The sequence below is a fragment of the Ambystoma mexicanum genome, chromosome 1q (assembly GCF_040938575.1).
Source record: "Ambystoma mexicanum isolate Mex_15411 chromosome 1q, UKY_AmexF1_1, whole genome shotgun sequence".
In the NCBI taxonomy this organism is placed as follows: domain Eukaryota; kingdom Metazoa; phylum Chordata; class Amphibia; order Caudata; family Ambystomatidae; genus Ambystoma; species Ambystoma mexicanum.
Window position 1 is genome coordinate 615,232,453 of NC_090922.1, and position 26,526 is coordinate 615,258,978.

Below are 26,526 nucleotides of genomic sequence, written 5' to 3' on the forward strand. Positions count from 1 at the left end.
GGCTATCTCACTCTCACCCCCCAAAGACCCATCACCCAGGTGATCCTTTCGCACTGGTCCACCCCCAGGAACTGGATCCAAAAGCGATGGCCGTGTCCTGGCCACCTGAATGACAAGTACCCGAGGACTAGCGGGTGAGATACCCTTTGGTTTCTCACAGGTCCCAATGAGAAGGATCTCAGTATTACTGGCATTAAGGCAGAGATCATTGGAGGGGAACCAATACTGAATCACGGATAGACAATCATGAATGAGCGAGAGAGGAGGCTGAGGGAGCCTGAAGGAAAGCTGTCATCTGCATAACACTACAAGTTAGAGGAGAAGGTAGAGATCAGGTAAGCCAAAGGGGCCAAGTAGACATTGAAGAGCCAGGTTGAGAGGTTAGATCCCTGGGGAACACCACATGTGGATAGAGAGGTGGTGGAGAGAAAGGACCCAAGTTGGACCTGGGTGTTCAGTCCAGGAGGAAGGAAGTCAACCAATCCAGGCCCTGATCCATGATGCCCAGGCTTTCATAGTCAATTGATGAGGATGACATGATTGACCATGTCAAAGGCAGAGGAAAGGCCAAGGAGGAAGAGGGCAGAAGGAAGGCTGGAATCAAGATTAGTGAGCAGATCTTCACGGGTGTTCAGGAGAGCAGTTTCTGTGCCTCTGGCTACTCTGAAGCCAGACTGATGGTCATGGAGACAGCCAACAGATTCAGTGTGGAGAGTAAGCTGGGAGATGGGCAGCTTTTCCAGGAGTTTGTCCAGGTAAGGAGTAATAGAGATTGGGAAATAGTTTGCCATCAGGTAGGATCAGCAGAAGGCTTTTAAAGGAGGGGGTGCACAAGGGACTGCTTGAGGAGAGAGGGGAAAGATCCAGTGGCAAAAGAGTGATTGCAGAAATCATCCAAGGTTGGAGCGAGGGTGACAATGTGGTCCTTGATGGTTCTGGAGGAGCAGGGAAGCACCTGTTTGGCCAACACTTTCATAGATCGGACTGGTCTAGAAACCTCATCAGGTGTAGTTGGAGAGAAAGAGGAGAAAGGAGGACAGGGAGAAGTGGCCAGAGGGGGGCCAAGAGAGGTAGAGGGAGAGGAGGAGGAGGAGAGAGAGGACAGGATGTCCTGAGCTTTAGTGATGAAGTGAGAAGAGTCGTACAGAGGGCCTGGGAGTGAACAGGAGAGGTGGAGACTGTAGAAGGATTGGCCAGCTCCTTGCAGATTTTAAAGTGTTAGGCCGTGTTGTTAGAGGCCGCAAGGACACAGGCTTAGATGTGGACTCTCTTCTTGGACAGGACAGAGAGCCTGTATTGCCTTTGGAGCAGGTGCAAGTGCAGTTTTTGAGAGGATGCGCCTGAAGCCCTCCACTTCCTCTCAGCCACCCTGCACTTGCACAAGGTCAGAGTCATACCAAGAGTTGCACTTGGAGGTAGGCTTCAGATAGATTTTCATCACAGGGGCATGGATGTCCAGAGCATTGGAGATAGAAATATGCAGGTTAGAGAGGGCTGTTCCCTTTTGCATACATTATAAACAGCTACTGTATACGTTATATACATGTAATGCCATTTAATTATTTTATTTTTAAGTTTTACAATTGATACGAGGTCAAGCACTGAAGCCAAATATTTTGGGCAAGGTTTGTGCAACCACCAGCTAAAACCAACACAAATGCAACACTGAAACTTTGTTTAAGTTTGAGCACATTTGTCAGGTCTCTTCAGATAGGATTACAATACGTGGTTGTTACACTGAGGTCTTGCAAGGGAAGGCACATTTTTACATAGAACATTCTTTCGGGGGATGTGCTGTGTAAACCTACAGATTCCACATGGGCCCCTTAATCTTAGGTTACCTTCAAACCGTATATGCACAACGGTGGTAAACAAGGGGGCTATTAAAAGTGTTTGGACACCAATGACACTACAGTGTTCTGCTGGTTCTTACTTCTCAGCATAACGATTTCTCAATGAGCCGCCTTATTTGCATATTAAAGAGCAGAGTCAGTTTCCTTATACCAGCCAGTGTTTTAAATATGTGCAGTAAAATAGGAGGTAAACAGCACAAACATTTAATACATTCCTGCCAATTTAGTTTTCATTCAAAAAAAAAAAAAAGATTAAAGCCCCAATTTTGTTTTTTTTGTGTTTTACTTTTCTCAACTTTGTTATACTTTTCTTAAAGACATTTTTTTATGGTAACATTCTGCATTCTAGAAAGATGCGCTTGGAGATGGTGCTAATTTATGGTTCTCTGTGGCAATGTTCACAGCCTGATGATCACTTTTGGTGCTCTGCAGAACAGACCGCTCCACTGCTCCTGGCCCGAATCTCACATACCAACCGCAATCCCCACCGGAGAATAGAGTGCTCAGGCAGAGAAAGACAATCCTAAGAAAACCTGTTTTGCATTCATAACAACCCTAATATTTACCGACCCCAAAATAATGGAAATAGCAAACATAACTAATGAACAACAAAAGTAACACCACTAGAGACAGAAAAAAGTGGGTGGCAGATCAGATTGTAAAATCAAATCAAACCATTCTAGATCTTTAATGAACTTAATGATCAGTAGCACATACATCATTGTCCTTACAATGTCAGACTTTGCAGGCATCTAGGCACATAAAATCTCCTGTAAACTGGTTAATCGTTTTTTTCCAGGTCTTTGTGAAATGCAGCTAATCCTTACATGTGCAAAACCCCTGGGAAAACAGAGCCATCCCACCCTGTTATATCATGGCTACACAGATTTCAGGATATGCCATATCTTGCAAAGTCACACTGTATCCAGGCAACTGTGGACCAGAGTTTGTGTGGAAATAAAAATACAAGTACCAAAATTCACTTGGATGGGATGCTGAAAGGCCATGAACAGCTACACGTTTCACAAGTGAGGAGGGTCAGTTTCAGTTCTGTGACTATCCATGCTTTTTTCCAGACCTTCAGCTTGGTCAGTCTGATGGTATAAATGCCTGCAGCAGGTGGTAGAAAAGTCACCAATGGAGTCTGGCTCTCCACCACATAAAGTTGTACATTTTGCTGTGAGCTGCCTGGAGAATTTGTAGTTTTTATTCAAGTATTGGTAGCAGGAGGGAACATCAAAAATATCCCCGCGGCGATCAGATGTTTTGGTTCATTCCAGTGAGAGGACCACCTTCCCCATCGACTGGCGCCCAGCCACATATGCAAGGGCCTGGTTCACCTACAGAGAGGAGAACAAAAGCATCTTCCATCTTTAAATATTAAGCACACCTGATGACTCTACTCAATTTATAAACTGAGCAATAACAAGCACAACATAAAACTCGGGTGCCGTTGTTGCAGGATGTACACAGCTTAACAAAAGTACAAAGGTAATACAAATCAAAAGTATGATTGTATTTTAAAATTCACGCACATTAAAACATGTAGTGTTAGGCAGTGGAGTATCATCACAGCCCATAGTTAAAATGAGTGCAGGGATTGGTTGATTGAGTACAACGTGTGGCATATGCAGTATTTGCCAATAGGGTGGCCGGCCTTGCAAGGCACCCTTAAGGACTGATTACTGTGCACAATAAAAGACAGTGAAAACAATTCTAGATCTCCTCTGTAGGAAGGACATCACCTGGCCCAGAGGAGACAACCATTCAAGCCCTCGCCAGGCAGACATATCAAGTGACTAGGAAGAGACAATCAGTACACCCCTTCTCCACAGCAGCCTAAACATTACTCAGAAGAGAAAGACCTCCATACTGCACACCAACCAGCCTTATTTTTGAGCCAACTAAGACAAATGAGCCAAGCACTGTCTGATACCCAGAAGCATAATGTTTCCTCGTTCCAATTAAGCAGAAGGAAAGAGTCCAGAATTTGTAAAAATCATCCACAGGCTACAGGGAATACCACTGAAATCTGAAAAGGAATTTCATGCCCACAAAGAAGAAAGGAAGCAATCACATTGTGAGGAAGGAAGAACCACTTTGAGGGGGGAAAAGAAAGCATTGCATTGAAGTTAAAGAAGGAAGAACAGTAGAGAGGACGGAAGAAGCACTCCTTTTGACAGTAAGAAAGGAGGAATCCCATCAGGAACAATCACATTGACAGGAAAGAAAGAATCCGCTGGAAAGGACGGAAGAATGCCTTTGAGAAGAAGGAAGAATCATTGTGAGGCAAAAGGGGAATCTCATTTAGACAAAAGGTAAGACAATTTACCAATTGATTTGTTTAGAAGCTAACCTACTGTTTGGGTACCTTTAGTAAAATTCTTCTTTAACATATGAATCGCCTGCAGGTTGTGCCAGAAAGTTGGGCATTTTCAGAAGTAGTGCCAATCTTTAAACACGCATTGGCAATGCCAACAGTTTGGGCTTTTGTGAAGGCACTGCCGTAGTGGTATTAACTGCCCATTTATGGTAGCAGGAGTAAAATGGTGAGGGTGCCTAATGCATATACACAAGCCAAAACTGTTAGCTTCGGCAATGTTTGGTTTTAACAGGACTTCAGTGAAGGACACTCATAGTGCTTAAAAATTGAGTGTCTGAAGGCAGACCTGGTTAAGACATGTTTATTACATTAGTGACGGGTTTACAGCTCCAATTAAGTAATGAACTCTCAGAAGACTGCTTCGGAAAAACACTGGCAGGCACTTCAAGTGCAATGTTTGATAGGCTTGGTTAAAACAAGCTCAAAGAGTTCTGATGAGTAGGTGTATTGGGATCGGAGAGCAGGAACTGGGTGGGAACGGCCAAAGTGGATTAGCATGGCGATGGCCAGTCAATGGGTGGGCAAATAACCAAACACCACCTACAAGCTACGAGTCTCTCCTCATTTGCCATTTCTCCCTATCTGTATTTTAATGCAATAGTTTCAGCTTATGGATGGTGCAATCGACACCTAATAGTACAAACTAAAAAAGGGGGAAGACCGCTACCAAATACCTATAGACCCATCTCATGAATTGATAGTTTAGCAAAGTTTTTTGCGAAGGTCTTGCTTTATAGAGTTGAGAATAGGGTAGAAAATAATAGTTGTATTATAACACTTCAGGGCGGGTTCAGAAACAATAGGAGCACAATCACCAAATGCTTACTAATATGTGCCCTTATGCAGCAATTTAAAGTACAGTGGAAATCCCATTTATTTTTTTTATAATTTATTGATTTTAAAAACAACCTTTGACAAAGTTGCAAAACATATACTGTGGGACATCTTAATGAAAACGAACATTCCCAGTTCCCTCCTGACCATGATACAGCCATTATATACCAACCATCAGCTTGTGTTCATTAGTCAAGGTGGTGAATGCACTGAGGCCTTACAGGGAGTTGCAGGTGTGCAGCAAAGATGCATGCTTGTGCCAGCCCACTGATCTTTTTGCTATATGTTAAAGATCTTGACCTAGCTGTTTGTCACAGCCCCCGTTCCTTACACAGGCACTGGGCACGTCTATTGGGATCATTCGGGCATGACCACCCGGCACCTTTCGGTGTCCCTGATAAACGCACACCTTTCCAGAAGCAGTATTACTGATCGTGATGTCCAGTTCTTCGCGTCTCAACGCTTCGTGTTCTCGACCGAGCGGAAGCTTCAGGTACTCTTTTTCTCCATGTGTATGCAGATTCCTTTTCGCTCTCTTCCTTATCCTGTCTGTGTCTCAACCCTGCTCTTCCTGGGAAAATGTGTGCTTATTCCTGTTAGTGCCCGACTCCTTTGGTCATCCTGCTGTTTACCTTTGGAGTCCTGGGAAATTCTGCTCCATCCATGCACGTCAAGCCTCCTGGTTCTAGCCTCTTAAGGTTTTTGGAGCGGTTTATTTTTTCTCTCCAGTTTTCCAGTATCTCGATTAGGTGACAGGATCAGTGGCATTCTATTTCATTACTTGGTGACGTAGCCACCTGGAAGGAACGGCCTTACCTCTCCTCAGCTTTATGTCGGAAAACAAAGGGAAGGCCAGTTGCTGAGACTGTTGAAGTGACACTGAGTGATTCACCAAATCTTGGGGGCTCCAAAATAGGGATACCTCTTTATGCTGACAATGTTCTTTTAATATCTAAATCATTATGGGGGCCTAAAGTAGCAGTTAAAAGTTCACCAATCGTTTTGTGCAGATTGCCTTCTTAATGTCAACTTGGACAAAACAGTTGTGATGTCTTGTCACTTAACTAAACCAGTGAGGGTATGTCTTAAATTTAATGGGTCATTAATTAATCAAGTGGCACATTTTGACTATCTGGGAACAAGAGTAATGGTACGTGGAAAGACCACCTCACTTGTAACCATTTTCTGTACAAACATCGAGTGGGCGACTATCATTTGCACATAGATTTGGGGCAAGGACATTTTACAGACCATAGAAGTCTACAGAGCTCAGGCACGTTCAGCACATCTTTATGGAACGGAAATTTTGGGCCACGTTCCATCTGCGCATTTGGTCATTGACGAGAGGAGCTTTTTGAAGAAATGATTGCATCTACTGAAAAGTGCCCCTACAATCTATTTTGAATTGGGTTTATGCCCTTTAGAATATGATACTCAGGTTTGCCTATTCTGTTTTGTCTTCGTTTGAATGAAATAGAATTCCTGAAATTTCAAAAAATGTATTGTGGGAAATTGCAGAATCCCGTGTCAGCCCACGATGGAAATGACTAGATCATATTAAATCATATCTCACAACCCTATATATGAAATATCTACAGGGTTCATTTTTAAAGACTAGAGAATTGCAACAAAGCACTGCCAAATTATTATTATTATTATTATTATTAATTATTATTGTGCACAGTAAATGTGATAAATTGCCGAGGTCTCATTTTCTAGAGGGGAAGGCAGGATATACCCTATCGTTCAATTACTTTTTTTGGTTTATCGACCCTTGGAAGAGACTATTTTACCTTAAGTTTAGACTGACCATTCTTCCATTGGCAGCCAACACATCAAAGTGGTCAACCAATGCACGAAGCAGGTGCCCACACTGCCCAATTTTGGAAGAAAAGGGTAAGCACGTTCTTCTTAAATGCCCTTTACATCTGATAATCCAAAATAGGATTTTAAACTCATTAAGATTCTCTGGGATTATCTAAATTAGGTTCTACACCAAGTGTAGCTTTGTCGATTTCTAATTTTCTGGCGTGCATTTGTTATATCAGAACCACATATTTTAACCTTTCATCTTGATTAATCAGATTGTATTATCTGTTTTATTCATTTTATTTTTAAATTTCTTTATTGGCATTTATTATAGGTACAACAGCAGTATGGTGCTGCTGGTCAATTGCGACATAGAGTAGCTTGGATGATGTATAACAAGAAATAAACGATAAACCAACATTAACAAACATTTAACAATAACGGTGATTGTCTCCATGTGATTTGGTGAGCAGTTCAGAGTGGGAGGATTATCGAAGGGCAGAGCAAGAAGGGTGAGGGAAGGGGAGGGCAGGGGATGGAGTGTGGAAGTGGGGGTTAGGTTCTGATTCAGGCAGTGGCGTGCTCAAGTATCATTGGGGGTAGCGAGTTCAGGCAATATAGAAGTAAATCGTTCAAGGAGGCTTGTCATCATCAGAAGGGTGGAACATCGCCCATGTCAGGGCTTTCCAAGCGTCTAGTGCCTGAGTCGCATCTTTGGGGGATTTAGCAATGCTGTCTTCCCAAGCCGTGGTTTCTGCCCCCACCCAGCGCTCCAGCTCCCCATACCATGCTTGGAATTGTGGGCCACCTGGTCGTTTCCATGCCATTGCAATGGTCCTTTTAGTTAGAATGAACGCCATGTCCATGAGCTTCACAGTGTGTTTGATTTTAGCGAGTCTAGGGTAAGTTCCCAAGAGGCATTCACTCGGGGTCCATTCGTATCTGGACATGCCTGCCTTCCTGCAGGTTTGCTCCAACTTGGCCCAAAGCCGCCCGACCCTGGTGCATTCCCAGAACATGTGTAGGAAATCTGCCTTGTCGCTGCTGCACCAGGGGCAGTTATGGTGAGTTTGTTTATTGAACTTCGCCAGTCTATATGGAGTTAGGTAGGTGCGGTATATCAGGTTCAATTGGATTAATCTAAACCTGGAATTCCAGGATAACTCTTTGGGGAACGCCAGGGCTCTCTCCCATTCCTTGTCGGTCATTTCGCACCCCAGTTCCTTGTCCCACTTAGATTTCAGGTTAGAGCTGCAGGGATTAGGCCTGTCCATTAAGTGGCTGTATATTTGGGACACCGGTCTCCAGCCCTCTCCCAAGTTATATAATAGTGTTACAAAGGGGTTGGCCTCGGGTTCCTCAGGCCATTTATCCCATTTGGCTCGTGCCAGTTTGCGAATCTTCTGATACTACAGGAATTGGCCGCTGGGTATGCCATCTTCAGATTGCAGGGAAGAGAAGTCACGGAAGGAGCCTTCACTGTATAAGTCTCCCCACGTGTAGACCCCTTTCCTTTCCCAGTGTCTGATGGTCGCTAAGTCGACACTGGTCTTACATAGGTCTGAGAGCAACGGAATGTCTGGGGCGTATGCGTGTCCCAGGTGAAGGCGTGACTTTGCCCTGTGCCATATTTGCCTTCCCAGGGTGACCAGTAAAGGTGCTTCGCTCAGAAGGTGTTGGGGTGCCCAGATGAGTTCCTTCAGCCGGACTGGGGCGATTGGGTGCTGTAGTAATGCTGTTTCAGAAGTGGCTTCATCAGCCAACCATTTGGCTATGAAGCTGAGCTGGGCTGCCAAATAATATTTCTCTAGGTTAGAGAGTAGAATATCGCCCTGTCTGCACGGGAGAGTTAATGTGGTTAGCACCATCTTGTGTCTGCCTTTACACCATAGGAAGTCCCTGAATATCGTCTCGAGTAAGCGAAAAAATGGGGCTTTAATATAGTAATGTACGTTTTGGAATCCATAGAGGATCCAATAGAGGAACCTGGGGAGAACAATCATTTTTTTTTCAAATTGAATTTTATTGGGTTTTTACATCAAAAGTGAACAGTCAGGTGAGTACATAACGGAGCAAACTTGGTTATATCATCGCGATCTACTTCAATAACAAACCGATAGTAACATACATGTCCACTCTCGATGGATGTATAGTACGACCCCCCCCCCCATGTCCAATCTTTGACGACTTCCGGATATCGGCGTTAACTGTAATTGTCTTAAGTGGCGGTGTGACGTTGATCTCTGTCGGTGTCATAGGTTCTATGTGAAGGTTGTGACAGGGATGGCTATTAAGCAGTACGTAGATCGCTATTCGGTTTACGGATATGGGCCGTTGAGTGGCGTTATGGTTAGTTAGAGCTGTGAGTCGGTGTCGGCCGTACTTGTAATATATTGTTCAGTGAAGTCCATCCAGGCTTCCTCCTGCCGGGCGGCCTTGTCATGGATGGCCACGGTTATTTTCTCCATAATATATATATTTATAGCGATTTGCAGCCAATCTTTTTTGTCAGGTAGGCGCGAGGACTTCCATTTGATGACAAGGGCAGCTCTTGCCGCCAACAGGAGGGGAGATATCAATCCTTTTACGCGTACCACTCTGTCTTCTTCTTCAAGGCCAAATAAGATCAGGAGAGGGGATAGGACTCTTTCTATGCCATCTAATTGCTTAATCCATCCTAGGACCTCATGCCAATAGATGCGTACCTTGGGGCACTTCCACCACATGTGCCAGTAATCAGCGTCCATGTCACAGTGTCTCCAGCATTTTGGGCTAGATGTTTGGAACATTTTCGAGAGTCTGCAAGGATCATACTGCCAGCGATGGAGCAGTTTCAGAGCATGTAATTTGTACTGGGTGGCGATTGATACTTTGGCTGGTGTTTCGCAGATTTTGTCCCAGGTGTGTTGTACAAATTCCCTGTTAAAGTCCTTTTCCCATCGCTCTTTGAGGCGATGACTTGGAGTTTGATCTTTGGTGATGAGGGCCTTGTACATGCGCGCTATTAAACCTTTCGATGAGTTGGTCGTGTCCAGTATCGATTCGAACAGTGTCAGCTCTCGTCGTGTGGTTTCCTTCCATTCCTTCCTTGACATGACCCCTTTCAATCGTAGATACAAGAAGATTGCAATTGGATGGATTTGAAGGGCCTTCTCCAGTTCCGAGGTCGAGATGAAGTTCCCGTTTCTCCACAGTTGGCCTACTCTCTCCAGGCCGGCATCAAACCAGGTCTGGCATCTGGCGTGTTCGGGGATTTCCTCTCGGATCCCGGGGGACCAGAGATGACTTAGTGGAGAGGGCCATGTCATGATTCCGGTCATCCCTTTCCCCTTGCTCCAGATGTTCCACATGGTGCCCAGTATTGGGTGGTCACGTAAGCGTTTCGTGAGTTTTGCTCTGGACACCCATAGCCACTCTGCAAGGGTAACATGGAGCAGGACATCATTATCTAGTTGGACCCATTGGAGGTCCTTTCTATTGCGCAGGTGTGGGATCAGGATCCTAATTTGGGTCGCCTGGTAATATCGTTCGATGTCCGGGAGGCCCACTCCGCCCATCTCCTTCGGGAGCATCAGTATATCATATGGTATCCGGGGTTTCTTTCCGTCCCACAAGAATTCCAGTATGGCTTTCTTGGTCTGTTTGAAGAAGTGGTCCGGGATTGCGATGGGGAGGACCTGGAAGGGATATAGGAAGCGTGAGAGGGTCACCATCTTAATTGCGTTCAAGCGGCCTATCCAGGGAATGGTAAGGGTTTTCCATTTTGCGAGATCCGTTTTGAGTGGCTTAGGAGTTGCGGGAAGTTTGCCTCAGAGTTGAGTTAGATCTCTTGTTAAGTTGATTCCCAGGTATCGCAATGTGGGGCCTCCGACAATCAGGCCAAGGCGTTCGAGGTCATGTTGCTGCTCCGGGGATGGGTCATGGAGCGGGAATAGAGTGGATTTGGATTTATTTATCTTAAAGCCGGAGAGTGTCCCATATTCTTCAATGAGGCGCATCACCCTTGGGATTGACGAGAGTGGGTTTACCACGTGGAGCAAGATGTCGTCTGCATACAAGGTTAGTTTGTATTCTCTGCCATTCACCTGCATTCCTTCAACGGCGGTGTCCGCTCTGAGGGCTCGGGCCAGGGGTTCTAGTGAGAGCGCAAAGAGAATCGCAGAGAGGGGACAGCCTTGTCTCGTTCCTCTCCTGAGAGGAAACCAGCGGGAGTACTGGGCGTTCACAGTTACAGCAGCTCTTTGAGTTGTATAGACTGCCTTGATTGCTCGTCGGAGAATGGGTTCCAGGCCTATTTGTTTTAGCGTGGCCTCTAAGAAGTGCCATTCGACTCTGTCGAACGCTTTCTCTGCATCGATCGAAAAAAGTGCTGGCGCGTTTGGCAGAGTTCTGGCCTCGTGTATGAGGTGGAGGCTCTTGCGGGTGGAGTCTGCGCCTTGTCTACCTAGGATGAAGCCTACTTGGTCGTTGTGAATTATCGTGGGCATGTGTGCCTCGAGTCTCGCGGTGAGAACCCTCGTGTAAATCTTGGCATCAATATTCAGGAGCGATATCGGGCGGCAGGAGGCGCATTGCTTGGGGTCCTTTCCTTCTTTGGGGATCACCGTTATTAGGGCTTCAGAGAAGGAGTCGGGTGCCACACCAGTGCTGAGGATGTTGTTAAAGAGGACCACCATAAACGGGAGGATTGCATTCTGGAAAGTTTTGTAGAACCCTGCGGTGTATCCCCGGTGCTTTCCCCATCGGAAGTCTTTTAATTGCGTCTGTTATTTCTTCTCCCGTGATAGGGGTTTCCATGGCTTGCGTTGTTTCCAATGGGAGGGTCGGCATGGCTACTTTGGTCAGATAGTCTGCTATCGCCTCTGGGTACGGTGTATCTTATGAAGTGTAAAGTCTCTCATAGAAATTGGCGAAGGATTCGGGGATACTGGGGGGACGATGGTCTGGGGTGCATCTGTATCATGCACCGCTGGAACCCATCGTTCACGGCGTTGGCCTCAGAGTCTTGCAGCGAGTAATGCGCCTGCTTTGTTCCCATGCTCGTAGTGCTTTTGCTTCAGGCATTGAAGTCTGTGAATAATGCTATTTGTTTCCAGCTGCCGTAGTTCTTCTCTTTTGGAGTTAGCTTGTTCGATCTTCTGCGGTCTTTCGGGGTCCGCCGATTGAGATGCGAGATCAAGTTGGGCGATTTCATTTCGCAATCTGTTTTCTATGGGCAGGCGTTCTCGTTTTTTCATTGCTCCCTCCCTAATGAGCAGTCCCCTCCATGTGGCTTTACCTGCCTCCCATACTGTGTTGATGGGAGTTTCACCTAAGTTGTTTTGCTCGAAGTATTGAGTGATGTCCAACTCCAGCTGCTCTCGAAAGACTATGTCCTTGAAAAGCGTTTCGTTGCATTGCCATTTGGAACTCCGCCGAGGGAGAGCGATCTGATCTATAGTGACCACCACCATGTCATGGTCCGACCAAGTAATGGGCGATATGGTAGCTGTCGTCATTGCTGAGGCTATTGCTGCGGTTATGTAAACGTAGTCAATTCTAGAGAACGTTGCGTAAAGCGTGGAGCAGAAGGTGAAGGCTGTTCGGGTTGGATTCATGCATCTCCAGGCATCCGTGAGATTCTAGGCGCTCATCATATCTACAATCCAGCAGTGTCCGGTGCCCTGTGAAGGGGTTGTGGACGGGGTGCCTGCGAGAACAATCATTTTAATGATGGACACTCTTCCCATCATAGACCGGGGGAGCTTAGAACAAAAACCTATCAATTTGCGTAGAGGGGGTAGCGCCGCCAAGGTGTTATTCTCATGCATTAGCTCGGGCATATGCAGTATGTTGACTCTGAGGCAGCGGAATGTGGTCAGTTGCCATTGTACACCCAATGGGGGTAGGTCTTCAATGTGTTTGTTTCTGAAGTCTGCCAATGGGAAGAGGCAGGATTTACGTCTGTTGAATCATATTCCAGAGACTTTGGCAAAATTGTCCAGTACCTCTAGCATAGTCGGCACGTTCAGGTGTGGGTCCCTCACATATAGGAGGACATCATCTGCGTATAGGAAGATTATGCGATTTACCCCACCCAGTTGTATGCCTGCGTCGAAGAATTGTTTTCTGAAGTAGATGGCAACATGTTCTAGCCCAAGTATATAGAGCATGGGGGAAAGTGGGCATCCCTGCCTGGTGCCCCTTTGTATGTCCCACGCCGTGGAAAGGAACCTCTGGGATTTTATTGTGCCTTTGGCTTGGTGTAAAGCACTTCGACCCATCTAATACATTTCTCCCCGAAGCCGAAACCTCGGAGGACCGCTAGCAGCCATTCCCAGTAGATGGAATTGAATGCCTTAAGAGCATCTAAGGATAACAGGGCATAGGAGCTCCCGCTTCGGTTAGCTTGGGACATAACGTGCTGGAGCCTGCGAAGGTTAGCAGTGGTGTTGCGGCCTGGCACAACGCCGTTTTGGTCTGTGTGTACTATCCCTCCTATCAACCTAGAGAGCCTTCTGGCTAGGATCGTGGTCAATATTTTAACATCATAGTTAAGCATTTCGAGTTGACGATAGGAGTCACATTCGCCCGCAGGTTTATTGGGTTTAAGCATCGGGACCACCAGTGTTTTGCGCAGGCTCTCGGGCAGGACCCCCAAATCATATGCCTCCTGGAAGACCCCGTGCAGTAACTGGGTTAGAGTTTGTTCATAGGTCTTATAAAATTTGGAGGGTAGCCCGTCGCTGCCCGGGGCCTTACACGTGGCCAGGGATTTAATTACCTCAGATATGTCTTCTATGGTGATGTCTGCATCTAGGGCTTAGCTATGTGCGGGTGATAGCCTGGGCAGCCCTAGCTCCTCTAGTGTGTCTGAGATCTCGTCAGGAGGCACCTGGCCGTTATGTGAGTATAGTTGGGCATGGAATTGTCTAAAGGTGTCATTAATGCTCTGCTGGGTCTGGTGCAGTGCGCCATTTTCACTTTTCAGGGCCGTGGTTAAATGCCTGGGGCGTTCTTTTTTGCATAGCCAGGCTAGGAGTCGGCTAGGCTTGTCTGCCTCGGTGTGCGCCCTATTGGTTCTAGTGGTGTAGTCAAACTTGGCTAGCCTGCCCCTGGCTTCCTTGCATTCAGTTCTGATCTGCTTGAGTTTATATTCATCCCACTGGGTGCCCTGGTGTCGGATTCTAGCTTCTCGATCTCATTTTCCCACTGTTCTAGTTCGGTTCGTAATTGTCTACTGATGCCTCCTATCTGTTTTATTCATGGCAACAGGTCAAACTGTATTTACATGAGACCATTTAGTCTTCATGAGTATTTTGTATTGTGGGTATTTTATAAATGTAAATTTTTTTCAGATATGAATTAGAAATGTAATATTTCTGAATACATTTGATGAGGAGGGGAAAGAATGGAGGAATCCCTTTGAGCTGAAGTAAGGAGCAACCACACCAAGTGGAAGAAGGAATTATTATACTGAAAGAATCACATAGAAAAGCTAGAACTATTCAGTAGAGGAGGAATGATCACATTAAGAGGAAGGAGAGCAGATCCACATCAAGAAGAAGGAAGAAATAGATAATGCTGGGAGTAACAAAGAGAACGCTGAGAAGAAAGTTGTGATAACTCTCTGGTAATAGACAGAATCAAATCAAAAGTGAGGGAGGAAATCATAACATTAAGTGGAAAGGAGCAAAGCATCATACTAGAGGTGAGGAAGCAAAACCAGTTACCAACCCTTAATTTATTTCAACATTAGGCACCTCCCTCTTTCAACTCAGTCCGAACTAAATTCAAGGAAGATGGGCATGTAGATTGGCAGATACTAACAGGAGAGAAGTACTACTTTACCTCGTCCAGTTTAAACACCGCCCCCACATGAGGCCTGATCCGCTGTTCCTGACAGTGCTGGATTACGGATGAAACCGACCAGGAGAAGACGGGAAAGTCCACTTTACTGTAGCGGCCCCAGTAAACTCCAAGTGCCGACACATTCTTAAGAAGGAGGTGATTGGCAGGGATTGAGGCAATGTTTCCTCCTGCAAACCCCACAACCACAATCCGACCCTCCCACTTGAGACTGAAATAAAAATAAAACATGTTAGATGATTATGCTTGTGCTGTAGGTAAAATGGTAAAATAACCGCTGAAAGTGCAGATAATCAAACATATGTCCCACAGTACACAAAAACAGTCACATTCTGACATGGGGCATGCCACTATGCTTACATCACTTACACACTAATTGCAACTACGGCATCTCCTAACAGTTGTATCTGGTACATGTAGTCACCATTTGGAATGGGAAGTGGGGAGTCTCTGACAGTTGGCAGGGGAAGTCACTGACTGACAATTTGAGGGAGACGCCAAAGAGGAAAGGTTTCTCACGGTCATAACTGACATTTAAATGAGTTCCCTTCTACTAGAAACATGTGATAAATGTGCATTACCTTGGGTGATAGCATGAATGGCGCTTTAGCATTTAAAATGTGGGGGCCAAAGAACGAGGAGCATTATATACATAAACCCTCAAACCACCCGTGCTTTCTTCAGTCTGAATACAAAGCTAACTGGAGGGTAGATGCTGATAATGGAAGTTAGCTTACAAACCAAAAGTGCTAAAGTTACTTCTAGTGGGGAAACATATCATTGCTCAAGTCCACGCCCCTGTCATTTCCAACTATTGCATAAGTATTGTAAAGCAGGGAATGAAGGGAAAAGGTGATAGGATAGAATAGGATGGCTATCACTCAAATGGATGACCAGGCACTGTCCATACAAACTAGGCATCAGTGCCTGCATGGCCATCAATAATGAAATGCTTACAGAATGCATCTAAAGTGTATAAACTGGTACATAGCCTTGGAAAGCCAATGAAGCTCTGTGTCAGCGGGGGCTTCTTCTGAACTTCTCTGCCCTCCTCCCACTTCCTGCTACCGGCCGCGTACCTGTTTTTGTGTGTCAGTGTGTGTCGGGGAAGGCTGCCTCTCCGGGTGCTGTGCAACCGTGACTGCGCCATCTCTGCGGTCAGGTCTGCCTCCTCATTTCCTTCTGTTGACACCCTCACGGTACTTCAGCATCGGGTTTGCTGGACGCTGGTGGGCCGCTTTGGTGGCGGTTTGGTCTTCCTTCAGTTAGGCGGCTCTGGACTTTCCGCCTTCTCCATGGGCTGAGCAGCGTTCTGCTGACTCTCCACCCACCATTCCTCTAACGTGGGTCTTCCTCCAGGGTTCTGGAAGGGAGACATCCCCTCCTCTGTGGTCCAACGCAGGTTGCTGCCTTTTACCGCCCAGCTGGTTCTCTCTCTGTCTGCATGGGCCCTGAGTTTTAAGTTCCTTCCTGGAACACGAGAGAAACCAAGCCATTCCCTTTTAAAGGGCCCTGTACATTAGGACACTGCTCGACTGCCATATATCCAACCAATATTTGGAATTCGGAATAAAAGGGAGCTATGCTAGTAGCCCCGCTTGGGCATGCCTTGGCCCCCAAGAGGGGTGGGGTGTCACCCCCAGTGAGATCCCGCTTGCCCTGTCCCCTAGGGAGTGTTATGCATAGTGGGATAACCTCCCTAGTCCCGAAGGGGGTGGCTCCCTCTTGCGTAGAAGTGCCGGATTGCCTGGAGTCGTCTCAGCACCCCACACAAAAATTTTAATTGCATCCTTTGGATGGACAACATCAGTGGTCGAAGTGAGCTGGAGTGGTCGGGAGCGGTGCCCCTCTACTTTTTTAAATGACCTTTTAGAGCTCCTATACTTTTATTTTAAAAAGAAACCGTTCTGGAATGGTTTCGTTTTAAAATAAAAGTGTAGGAAGAAGTTGAAACCTTCCCTTTTAGTGCACTGCAATGAACGTTCCTTTAAACAGCAGGTGCACGTCTTTGGGTGGGAGGGGTCATGGCAATGGGGTTTGTGGGGAGTTGGTGCAGGCCAGCAGGGAACATAGTTCCACTACTTCTTTTCGTACACTTCGATCACTGAACAACATTGTATTTGAATAGTATGACCTGAATGCCTGTGTGTGTAGTAATAAAGGACCTATTTTTCACAGTAGTACTATTAATATTGCTCTTCAGAGACGAGGTATCAAAGTTCACCCAATGAACATTCTTGCAGCGGTGGGACTACATTTTTATGCTCAATTCCTGTATATGTGTGTATATTGAAGGCACAGATCGCAACACACAGTCATCTTGGTGAGATCTAATTGAGGAGCTTCCTAGGATTTACGGGACACAGAGGGCCTCATTACAAGTTGGCCGGTAAAAACGGGTCCATTACCGGCATGCCAGTAAGAGCGGGTCCGTGCTCGTATGAACCCGCTAATAGCGGGTGATTACGAGTGCGCGAGCACGTGCGAGCCCCCATGCCGGTAATGGTAATACCGGCATGCCACTAAAGGCCCTCCAACCCCCCTATACCGGCATCGCGGGACCCGCCCATAGCGGTACCGCCTCATATCAACCCCTAAATACCGGCATGGTAATACCGGCATGGTAATACCGTGTTCGCAAAAAACTGACCCGGAAATTACGTCATCGCGCAGGAATGGGAAATGGGCCGGCGGCCATCTTTAAAAACACAATCCATTGCCATCCTCACCAACCACCAGTTCTTTTGTGTTGTGCTGTGGCAGAATAGAAGCAGGATGTCCAAGGCTACCAGGAAGGCGACCCCCAGGAAGCGCAAACAGCGTTTTCAGACGCTGAGCTAAGTATGCTCGCTGACACCCTGGCCTAGCATGCGGACACCATCAGGAGCACCGACATGAAGCATGCGGTCCAGACCAAAAAGAAGGAGGTGTGGCAGGAGGTCGCACAGAAGGTGTTGGCAGTGGGAACCACCCCAAGGAGTGTGCGCGACTGTCGGAAGCAGTGAGATGACCTCCGCCTCAGGGTGAGGAAGATCCTGTCGGAGAACAGGAGGGCCGCAATGGCGACACGCGGAGACCCACACTCCCTGGTGAAGTTGACGGCATTGGAGGAGACAGCCAGTACCTTTATAGATCCTGAATCCATAGAGGGAATCGGAGACCAGGAGGTGGGTGCCGCATCATCCACAGAAGAAGGTGAGTGACCCATCACATCCGTGTAGGCTAAACCATAATGTGGCACAAGTGACGTGGAAGTAAGACTAGCCAAGGCAATGCATGTCCCAGGCCCACATCAACATATCCAGTCAAGAATGTGTGCCACACCCTGCTACACACGCATGCTGAGTGCCAATCCCAATCCCAACATGACCCAACCGTGCCATGGAACTCACCACACATCCACCATACCAATGCCATGCCACCAGCCATGCATTGATTGCCCACATGCCCCCTGAGAACACCAACTGCCACACCCCTAAAATAATTTGATGCATGAATGCATGAACATATCACAGCGCAATGGATTATCGCTGCCATGTGACACCATCATTGATGACTTGCATCTCTTCTATCCCCCAGGCACCGATGACGAAGATGGCATGCAGGAAAGGGGTGCAAGTTCATCCACTGCACGGCAAGGGACCAGGGCCACCGCCACCACCCAGCCCAAGAAACTGCCCAGAGCAACAGGCAGTGTGCCACACCGGGCAGTAACCCTGCAGGAAACACCTGCACCCACTGTCCAGCAGCAGCCACCCACAACAGTGGGAGGCGTTTCTATTCATGCTCCGCCAACCACCGCAGATTTTGTGGATGCAGAAGTGGAGAATGAGGGTGACATGTCCGGCACACCCACCCCAGGCCCCATTACCAGCATCCCTACCCCTACAGAGGCAGAGCTCATGTACAATCCCTGCCTCCACGACTCGGACCTTGATGAGTCAGACATATGCCTCTTTGAGGAGGAGTGTGCCCTGGGCGTGGGCACCACACAAGTGCCATCCACCACCCTGCCTACCACCACCCCGGTCACCAGCACTCCTGTAGCCAACGACCCCTTCGAGGCTCGCCTGTCAAGGGTTGAGGCACAACAGGAGTCGATGCTTGAACTGATGCGGCAACAAATATCAGATGGAAATGACTCCATGAGGGCCATTGCCACAGCCATCGCAGCCAACACTGCTGCTGTTGCCATGAGGGAGTGTCTGGGGGCACTTCCGCAGGCCCTGCTTGCAAACCTGCCTCATATGCAGCGCCCACACCTTGGGGCAGGCATGGGACTGACCATCGACTCCTCCACTGCCACAACCCCTTCTACCTCGGCCCAATCGAGCCCCGTGTGGATGACGCAGAGGAGTGCACAGCGCTTGACCATGGCACCCCCGGATCCCAAAAAACCAAAGAAATAGAGTGGGCAGACAATGACATTTGAAAAATGTACGTTGGTCAAGGGACCAGTATTTGTTGTACATATGGGGACATTTGGGGGGTTTGTAGGGTGGGTGAGGGAGTTTACTTGGGTAATTTTGGGGTTTGTAGGGTGGGTGAGGGAGTTTACTTGGGTATTTTTGGGATTTGTAGGGTGGGTGAGGGAGCTTACTGGGGGTTGTGAGGGGATTATGTTCAGATTATCACGTGTCTGGAAAATACACCCGTTGTGTGCAAGAAAATCATTGGCTGGACATACTTCTTTTTGTGCATGTACATTTAATGTGTGATGGTGTACAGTGGGGCACTCCTGACAAAACAATTGTGCATGTCCACATGCAGCCAGTGGGTCACAGGTACATTACTTTCATGGTCCCTGCGTTTCAAAAGTATTCGTCAATTAGTGCTTGGCGTACAGCATGGCCATCCCATGCATCACGTACTGGCAGGGGGGCTCCTTCGCCTCAGTCTCCATCCCCTTCATCCTCACCCGGCCCATGCATGTCAATGTCAGGTGGCAGTGGTACATTCCTTTGGACGCGCATGTTGTGCAGCATGACACAGGCCATGGTGATCTTTGCCACCTTCTCAGGCCTATATAGGAGTGCCCCACCAGACCTGCTTAGGCAGCGGAACCGCGCCTTCAACAGGCCAAAGGTCTGCTCATTCACAACACGGGTATGAGTGTGCACACGATTGTACTCCTCTTCATGGCTGTTCTGCGGGTTCCGCACAGGGGTAAGTAGCCACGGCCTCAAGGGATATCCTCCATCACCTGAAAGCAGATACAAATAGGTGTGTGTCACTCTGAACTGCCACCTTCAGGGAGCACAGTCATGGCAGCAGCTATTTGGTGTGGGCATGCACACGTCCCAGTACGTGTACAAAATAGTCACCTATATGCAAAGAGGTGCGGTACACTGGATGGGGTTCAATAGATGATGCAGGGTGTAATCATGCATGCTCTGGCAGATGTGCAGTGGTAGTGCAACAATGTTTAGCCTCCAATTCATGATGTGCATTCTTTACTATGCATGGTCACACTAGACGCATTGCCACAGTTGCCATCCTATTCAGTCATGCATTGCTTGCCATCACCATGGTGTCCTGGTTGTGCCACGTACTTGTAGTCATCCATATGCATTATTTAGGATATGTGGCCCAGTAATGTGTCATGTTCCGTTTGGCTAGTTCAGGTGAGGTGTGTTTAGATCGCATGCATTCTCCAATCACTGGCTATTGCCACCCAGGTGCACTATTCCCCCCCCCCTTTCCCACTCTGGTGAACTATCCCCCTCTTTCCCACCCGGGCACAGTAGCCCCCCCTTCTGCATCCGCACACATCAGTACCCCACAGCATGGCCATGGGCCTGTTGTGCAACTCACCGAGCAGCCAGGCACGTGGTCCAGCATGTGTGGGAATGGTGGTTTTGAAATGCCATGCAGCTGGCCCACTGTGTGTTGGTAGGTGCCTGTGGCCAGGAAGTGTAGCACAGACACCACCTTAAGTAGTGGGGGGATGGCAGTGCGTATTTCTATGTGGCTGGCAATGTCGTTCTGTATCATGTCCACTATGGTGGTGATGGTGTCACGGTCCAACCGGTACAGGGTGTGGATCTGCTCAGGGGTTAGGTTGAATGGGCTGGGTCTGGTGCGAGGGATTGTTGGCTGCGCTGGTGGCAATTGCTGGGCCTGTCTCACCCTCCTTCTCCTCCTGCGTCTCATCTGTGCTGCCTGTTGTTGCTGCTGTAGTTGTTGTATTGTTGTTGTTGCTGTTGTTGCTGTAGTTGTAGCAGTATAGGCATGTCCTCCAGCGCCATGATTCAACTGCTAGTGGTAGCATTTTGGTGTAGGAAGGGGGGTGGTGTGTAGGTAAGCACCTTTTGTTCTGGGCCACTCAAGATTGCTTACACCTGTGGGGGGGGGGGTTGTGGCGTGTGGGTGTGCTCAGTTTATACTGGCACAGCCTCCATTGACTCCACCTGTGGGGATTGTGTGCACCTGTGGCAGCTGCCTTGTATCCTGCTTTGCGGGTGGTCCGCGATGCCTGTATGGCCGGCATCGTGCAGCCTGTAATTACCGGCTTCGCGATGCCGGTATTTGCATGTATGCGTGGGTTGGAATTACCCCCTATTACCGGCATGCCGGTATTTGCTCTCTGAAGGTGCGCGTGTACGTCCCTATGCCGCTATTACCGGCACCGTTTAGTGTGCCGCTAATACCAGGTTTGCGGGTCGGAATGCGACAGCACGGTAAACGATGCCGGTATTAACATACTGGGATCATTTTTGCCTTACCGGCATACCTCGTAATGAGGCCCAGAATGTCTTGCTACCTCTTCTAGTTTGCTGAAGGGCTATTGCTCTTCTCTCTAGCTGAGAAAGTTGTGTGGGATCCGACATAGGCAGTAGTCTGCATCTCGCTGGACTCTTCCTCCAGGCATCTTCACGGTTTGTAGATGCATGGTGCATTCTGGAGCCGAAAATACCAGAGTATGCCTTGAAATTCATTTCATGCAGCATGACCATTTGCCCACAATTCTGCTAGGATACAAGCGCTGAAGAGTAGCACTTATTGGGGATAGTTTGTAAGCATGCCAAGTGCAGCCTCTTGAACCCGGTTACATCTTATACCAGTTACAGCCTCAAAAGTCAGGTCTAGTCATCATATGCAAGTTAAAGACTCGCCTGATAAAATGTTGCCATCATATGCCAAGCTCGGTCTTGATGCCCAAAGACTACCAATTTATGCCAGGCAAAACCTCATATGCCAAGCATAGTCCTCATATGCACTGGCGTAACAGGGGCCCCTGCAGCCCCCGCGGTGCGGGGGGGGCCGCGGTGTGGGGGGCCCCACCAGCACATGGCTGGGAGGGGGCCCCAGTAAAAAAAAAATAAAAAAAAAAAATTTTTTAAAAAAAGTTTCTTTTGAAATTCACTCTGCATTCATAAAGAACATTTCTGTAACAGAAATAATTTCTTTATGAAGGCAGAGTGACTACAAAAAGAAACTTTCTTTTTGAAGTCTGAGGGCCCCCGTACCCCATGACATGGAAGACCCTAGGCTGGAGGCCTCCATGCCATGGAGTGGGGGGCGTGGGGGGGAACCCTATGCCTTCAAAAAGAAATTTTGTTTTTGAAGCCACTCAGCCATCATAAAGAAATTATTTTGATTATGGTTCGGTCCTTAACTGAAATAATTTCTTAATGAAGTTATAGTGACTTAAAAAAGAAACAAAGGGGCTCATTCTGACCATGCCGGTCCGGAAACAACAGTGCTGGTAAGCTTACAGGCACTGTTGTTTCCGGACCGGAATATTACAGGTCTGCCTGGTGGAGCTGCCGTGCCCGACGGGTCTGACCCTGCCAGGCACAGCAGCCACGGTAGGCAGACCTGTCACGGAAGCACCGGCACCGTTAACAATGGTGCAGGTGCTTCTGTGTCCCCATTCCCGTGGAGTCTGGGGTTTAACGAAATTACCGGCACCTGATTTCCCAGCCGCCGGACTTGAAATAGCACGGTGGCACCGGGAAGTCAGGCCATAGTAATTTTTTATGGGTCTGGCGGCAACCCGCCGGTAGCACCGGCACGGTTACCGCTGGACCCGTAATGAGCCCCAATTTCTTTTTTAAGTAATAGGGCCTCCCCTCAACTCCATGAGGTGTGCGTGTATGAGTCTATGGTGAAAGGGTGCACACTCAAATGTATAGCCGGCTGCCTGTGTGTGTATGGTGAAAGGGTGCACACTTAAATGTATGGGTGGCTGTAGGGGTGTGCCTGCATGGTGAAAGGGTGCACACATAAATGTATAGGTGGCTACCTGTGTGAGTGTATGGTGAAAGGGTGCACACTTAAATGTGTGGATGACTGGATGTGTATAAGGTGAATGGTGTGTGTGCTTGTGTACAGGGGCACAAGAAAACCTTCATTTCGGGGGGCTAACCCTTCAAATGTTCGGAGAGGTGCTAACTTCACATGCGGTGGGGAGGGGGAAACTTATTTGTGTGGGCGCATCCAAATTATTTACGCATTTTAATGAGACTATTCTGGTGCAGATTCAATGTTACAAGCAGTTAACTCTCTCCTATAAGTCTCCTGTTCCCTCTCTACCCTTCCAATCACTCCCCTGGCATGCAAGTACTAAACCCACATCACGATTTCAATCGCCTAAACAATGTGGCATTTGAATGCAGGTACTAACAGTGAAATGCTTTACGTTGGTAATTGCTGGGTTCTTGTTAACAGCAAAAACCAGGTGCCGTTTAAAATCTGTGTCCTGTTCGGTCTGGCAACTGCTCTAAAGGTTAGCCAAGTTGAGTCAATATAGCCCAAAATGTCAGGGGGGGTAGTGCTGAAGCCCAGTCAACTCAATGGTGTTGTGCTACTACTTGTGTTTAATGCCTTGCTTACTCCTAGCCCTATTCTTCCTCGTCCCAGTACTTATATACGAGGCAGTACGTGTGTTTGAGGCACTCTGCCTCATACAAAAGTACTGGGCAGAGGTAGAGGTACATGGAGGTAATGCCTGATTTAGCTACCTGTAATCTTCATCACTCCTAGTCCCACTGTTCCTCATCCCAGTACTTGCCTATGAGGCAAGGAGCCTCATACGAAAGCTCTGGGACAAGGAAGAGGGACGCAGAGGTAATTCTGGGCCAAGGAGCTGATTGTGGAGGTTGGGGTGGTGGGTGGGAGGGAGAGTGGATGTGTGGGGGGGCAGGATTGTGTGATAAATCATAATGGTTGTCCATGTCCAGGCTAAGCAGGCATGATATGTGGTATTAGTGGCTAGAGAGGTATTTTGATTTAGCCAGTCTAGTCATTCCTCAGATGGTATGACTTTCTTTTAACTGGACATTTCTGATAAAGTAGTCCTGCTAACTTTAATTACCTGGCTAGATTGGCATTTGGGTGCTGCCAGTCTAGCCATTTCTTACTGCGGCATTGTATATTTTTTTGGGCATCTGTGATAAAATTGATATGTGATTCAAGTCATTTATAATGCGCCTGTACACAAGTGTACTCAAGGGAGGGATGATAGAGGGAGGACGAGACAAACGATCTCACTAGGCCTTGTGTCATTGTGAGAACGAGGAGTGCAAGGGAAAAGGGAGCAGGGAAGTGCAAGTGAGAGGGGAGGGGAAAACAGGGCAGCAATGCTCTCAGTAAGTGCAGCCAGGGCAGAGCAGCTATTGGTTGTGCAAGGAGAACAATGGACTGCAGGGTTACAGTTACAGCCCCTAAGTGCATGGTAGGCCCGGAGGCAGTGCAAGGGTGACCAATCAAGAAAGAGCCTGGACTCAGAGAGACTCTGAGGGTAGCCAAGCAGCCAGTCAGTACAGCAGACAGGTAGGTCAGGTAGGTCAGCAGGGGGGGAGAGAGAGCGAAAGCAGCAGAGAAGAGGAAAGCTTTTAGCGGCTTCCGAAACTTCAGGTTGTCCGCCTCAAGTTTGAGAGGGGCAGGGAGGCCATTCCAGTTGGAGGCACCAGCAGAGGAGAGAGGTCTACCCCCACTCTCTGCCTGGAGAAATGTCTAAGCCTTAGAGAGTTGGAGGTAGCTGAGTGAAGGGTTAGAGAAAGAAGGTATTTTGGAAGAGAGCATTGGATTTAGTGTTGGCACTGGCCCCAGAAAGCCTTGTGGGCAATGCAAAGGTTCTTGAACTTGATCCTTGCAGCCAGTGGAGAGATTTCAGGGCTGGAGAAATACAATCCCAGGGCTTGAGGCCAAGGCTAAGTCTTGCAGTCCTTTTCTGGATTATTTGCAGATGACGGAGACTAGAGGAAGACAGATTGAGAAAGTGGCTGTTGCAGTAGTCCAGCTTAGAGACAGTGAGCTTCTGGTGGAGAGTGAGAAAGGGAAGAGTCCCTTTGAGGAGGAGCAGCTGGTAGTGGGACTTCTTGGTGATGTCCTATATGTTAGGAGAGAAAGAGAGTGTGGCGTTGAAGATGACACCAAGGTTTTTTGCCTCGCAGGAAGGCAAAGGAAGAGGGCCCAAGGTGGTCTGCTATAGTTAGAGAGGAAACACAGTGGCAAGGGTCCCAATGAGAAGGATCTCTGTCTTACTGGCATTAAGGCAGAGATTGTTGGAGGCGCACCAATCCTGAATCGTGGATAGACAGTCAGGAATGAGCAAGAGAGGAGAGGAGGATGAGGGGAGCCTGAAGGAAAGCTGAGTCATCTGCACAACACTGAAAGTTAGAGGATAAGGTAGAGATCAGGGAGGCCAAAGTGGCCAAGTAGAGGTTGAAAAACCAGCGTGAGAGGATAGAGCCCTGGGGAATGCCACAGGTAGAGAGAGGTGGCGGAGAGAATGGGACCACGATCGACCTGGGAGCGGAGTGGCGGTCCAAGTGGAAGTAGGTCAGTCACTCTAGGGTCTGATCTGTGATGCCCAGGTTCTCACAGAGTCGATTGATCAGGATGGCGATGTTGACCCTGTCGAAAGCAGAGGAAAGATGAAGGATGAGAATAGAAGGAATGCTGGAATCAAGGTTAGAGAGCAGCACAGGTGTTAAGGAGAGCAGTTTCCATGCCTCTGGCAGCTCTGAAGCCAGACTGATGGTCATGGAGACAACCAACAGATTCAGTGTGGAGAGTAAGCTGGGAGATGGCAAGCTTTTCCGAGTTTGCTCAGGAAAGGTGGAGATTGAGCGATAGTTTTCCAGCAGGTAGGATCAGCAGACTGCTTCTTGAGGAGTGGGTACACAAGGGAGTGCTCAAAGGGAGAGGGGAATATTGCAGTGGCGAAAGAGTGATTACAGAAATCGGCCATGGCTGGAGTGAGGGTGTCAATATGTGCTTTGATGGTTCTGGAGGAGCAGCGGAGCACCTGTTTGGATGACACTTTCATAGATCGGACTTGTCTAGAAACCTCGTCATGTGTTGTCAGAGAGAAAGAGGAAAAAGGAGGAGGAGAGAAGAGATGGCCAAAATGGGCCGAGAGAGGAAGAGGACATAGAGGACAGGATGTCCTGAGATTTAGCAGAGAAATGAGAGAGCAGAGCTGTACAGAGGGCATGGGAGGGAACAGAAGAGGTATAGACCACAACAGGATTGACCAGTTCCTTGCAGATTTTAAAGAGTTTGGCCGTGTTGTTCGAGGCCATGGAGACGCATGCTTTATTGTGTGCTCTCTTCTTGATGAGTGTTATTGCTTTGACTGGCATTTTGCTGAAAACAGTCTAGGTATGTCTAAATGTGGCCTGGCATTCTGTACTATAATGTTATTACGTGTTTACACTGGTCTACATTGTGCAGCCAGTTGGAAGCATTAATGTTCCTGTGCACTGTTGGTGACTTGCATGTATTGGATTGTGTTACCCTACAAAACAATTGCAAACACTCTGGCTTTATAGCCAATTTATTTCAGAA

The 26,526-nt window shown here is 47.8% G+C and overlaps 1 protein-coding gene across 1 annotated transcript in view; it reads right to left on the minus strand.

The window, feature by feature from the left end:
- Positions 1–2,488: 2,488 nt before the first annotated feature.
- Positions 2,489–26,526, minus strand: part of LOC138533590 (quinone oxidoreductase-like protein 2) — a 300,745-nt gene continuing 276,707 nt past the window's right edge. Inside the window, exons 9-10 of the mRNA XM_069641157.1 lie at positions 14,710–14,938; positions 2,489–3,193 (exon numbers count right to left, since the gene is read on the minus strand). Of these exons, the coding sequence (XP_069497258.1) occupies positions 3,125–3,193; positions 14,710–14,938 (298 nt within the window). The 3' untranslated portion in view covers positions 2,489–3,124. The remainder of the gene's footprint in view (positions 3,194–14,709; positions 14,939–26,526) is intronic.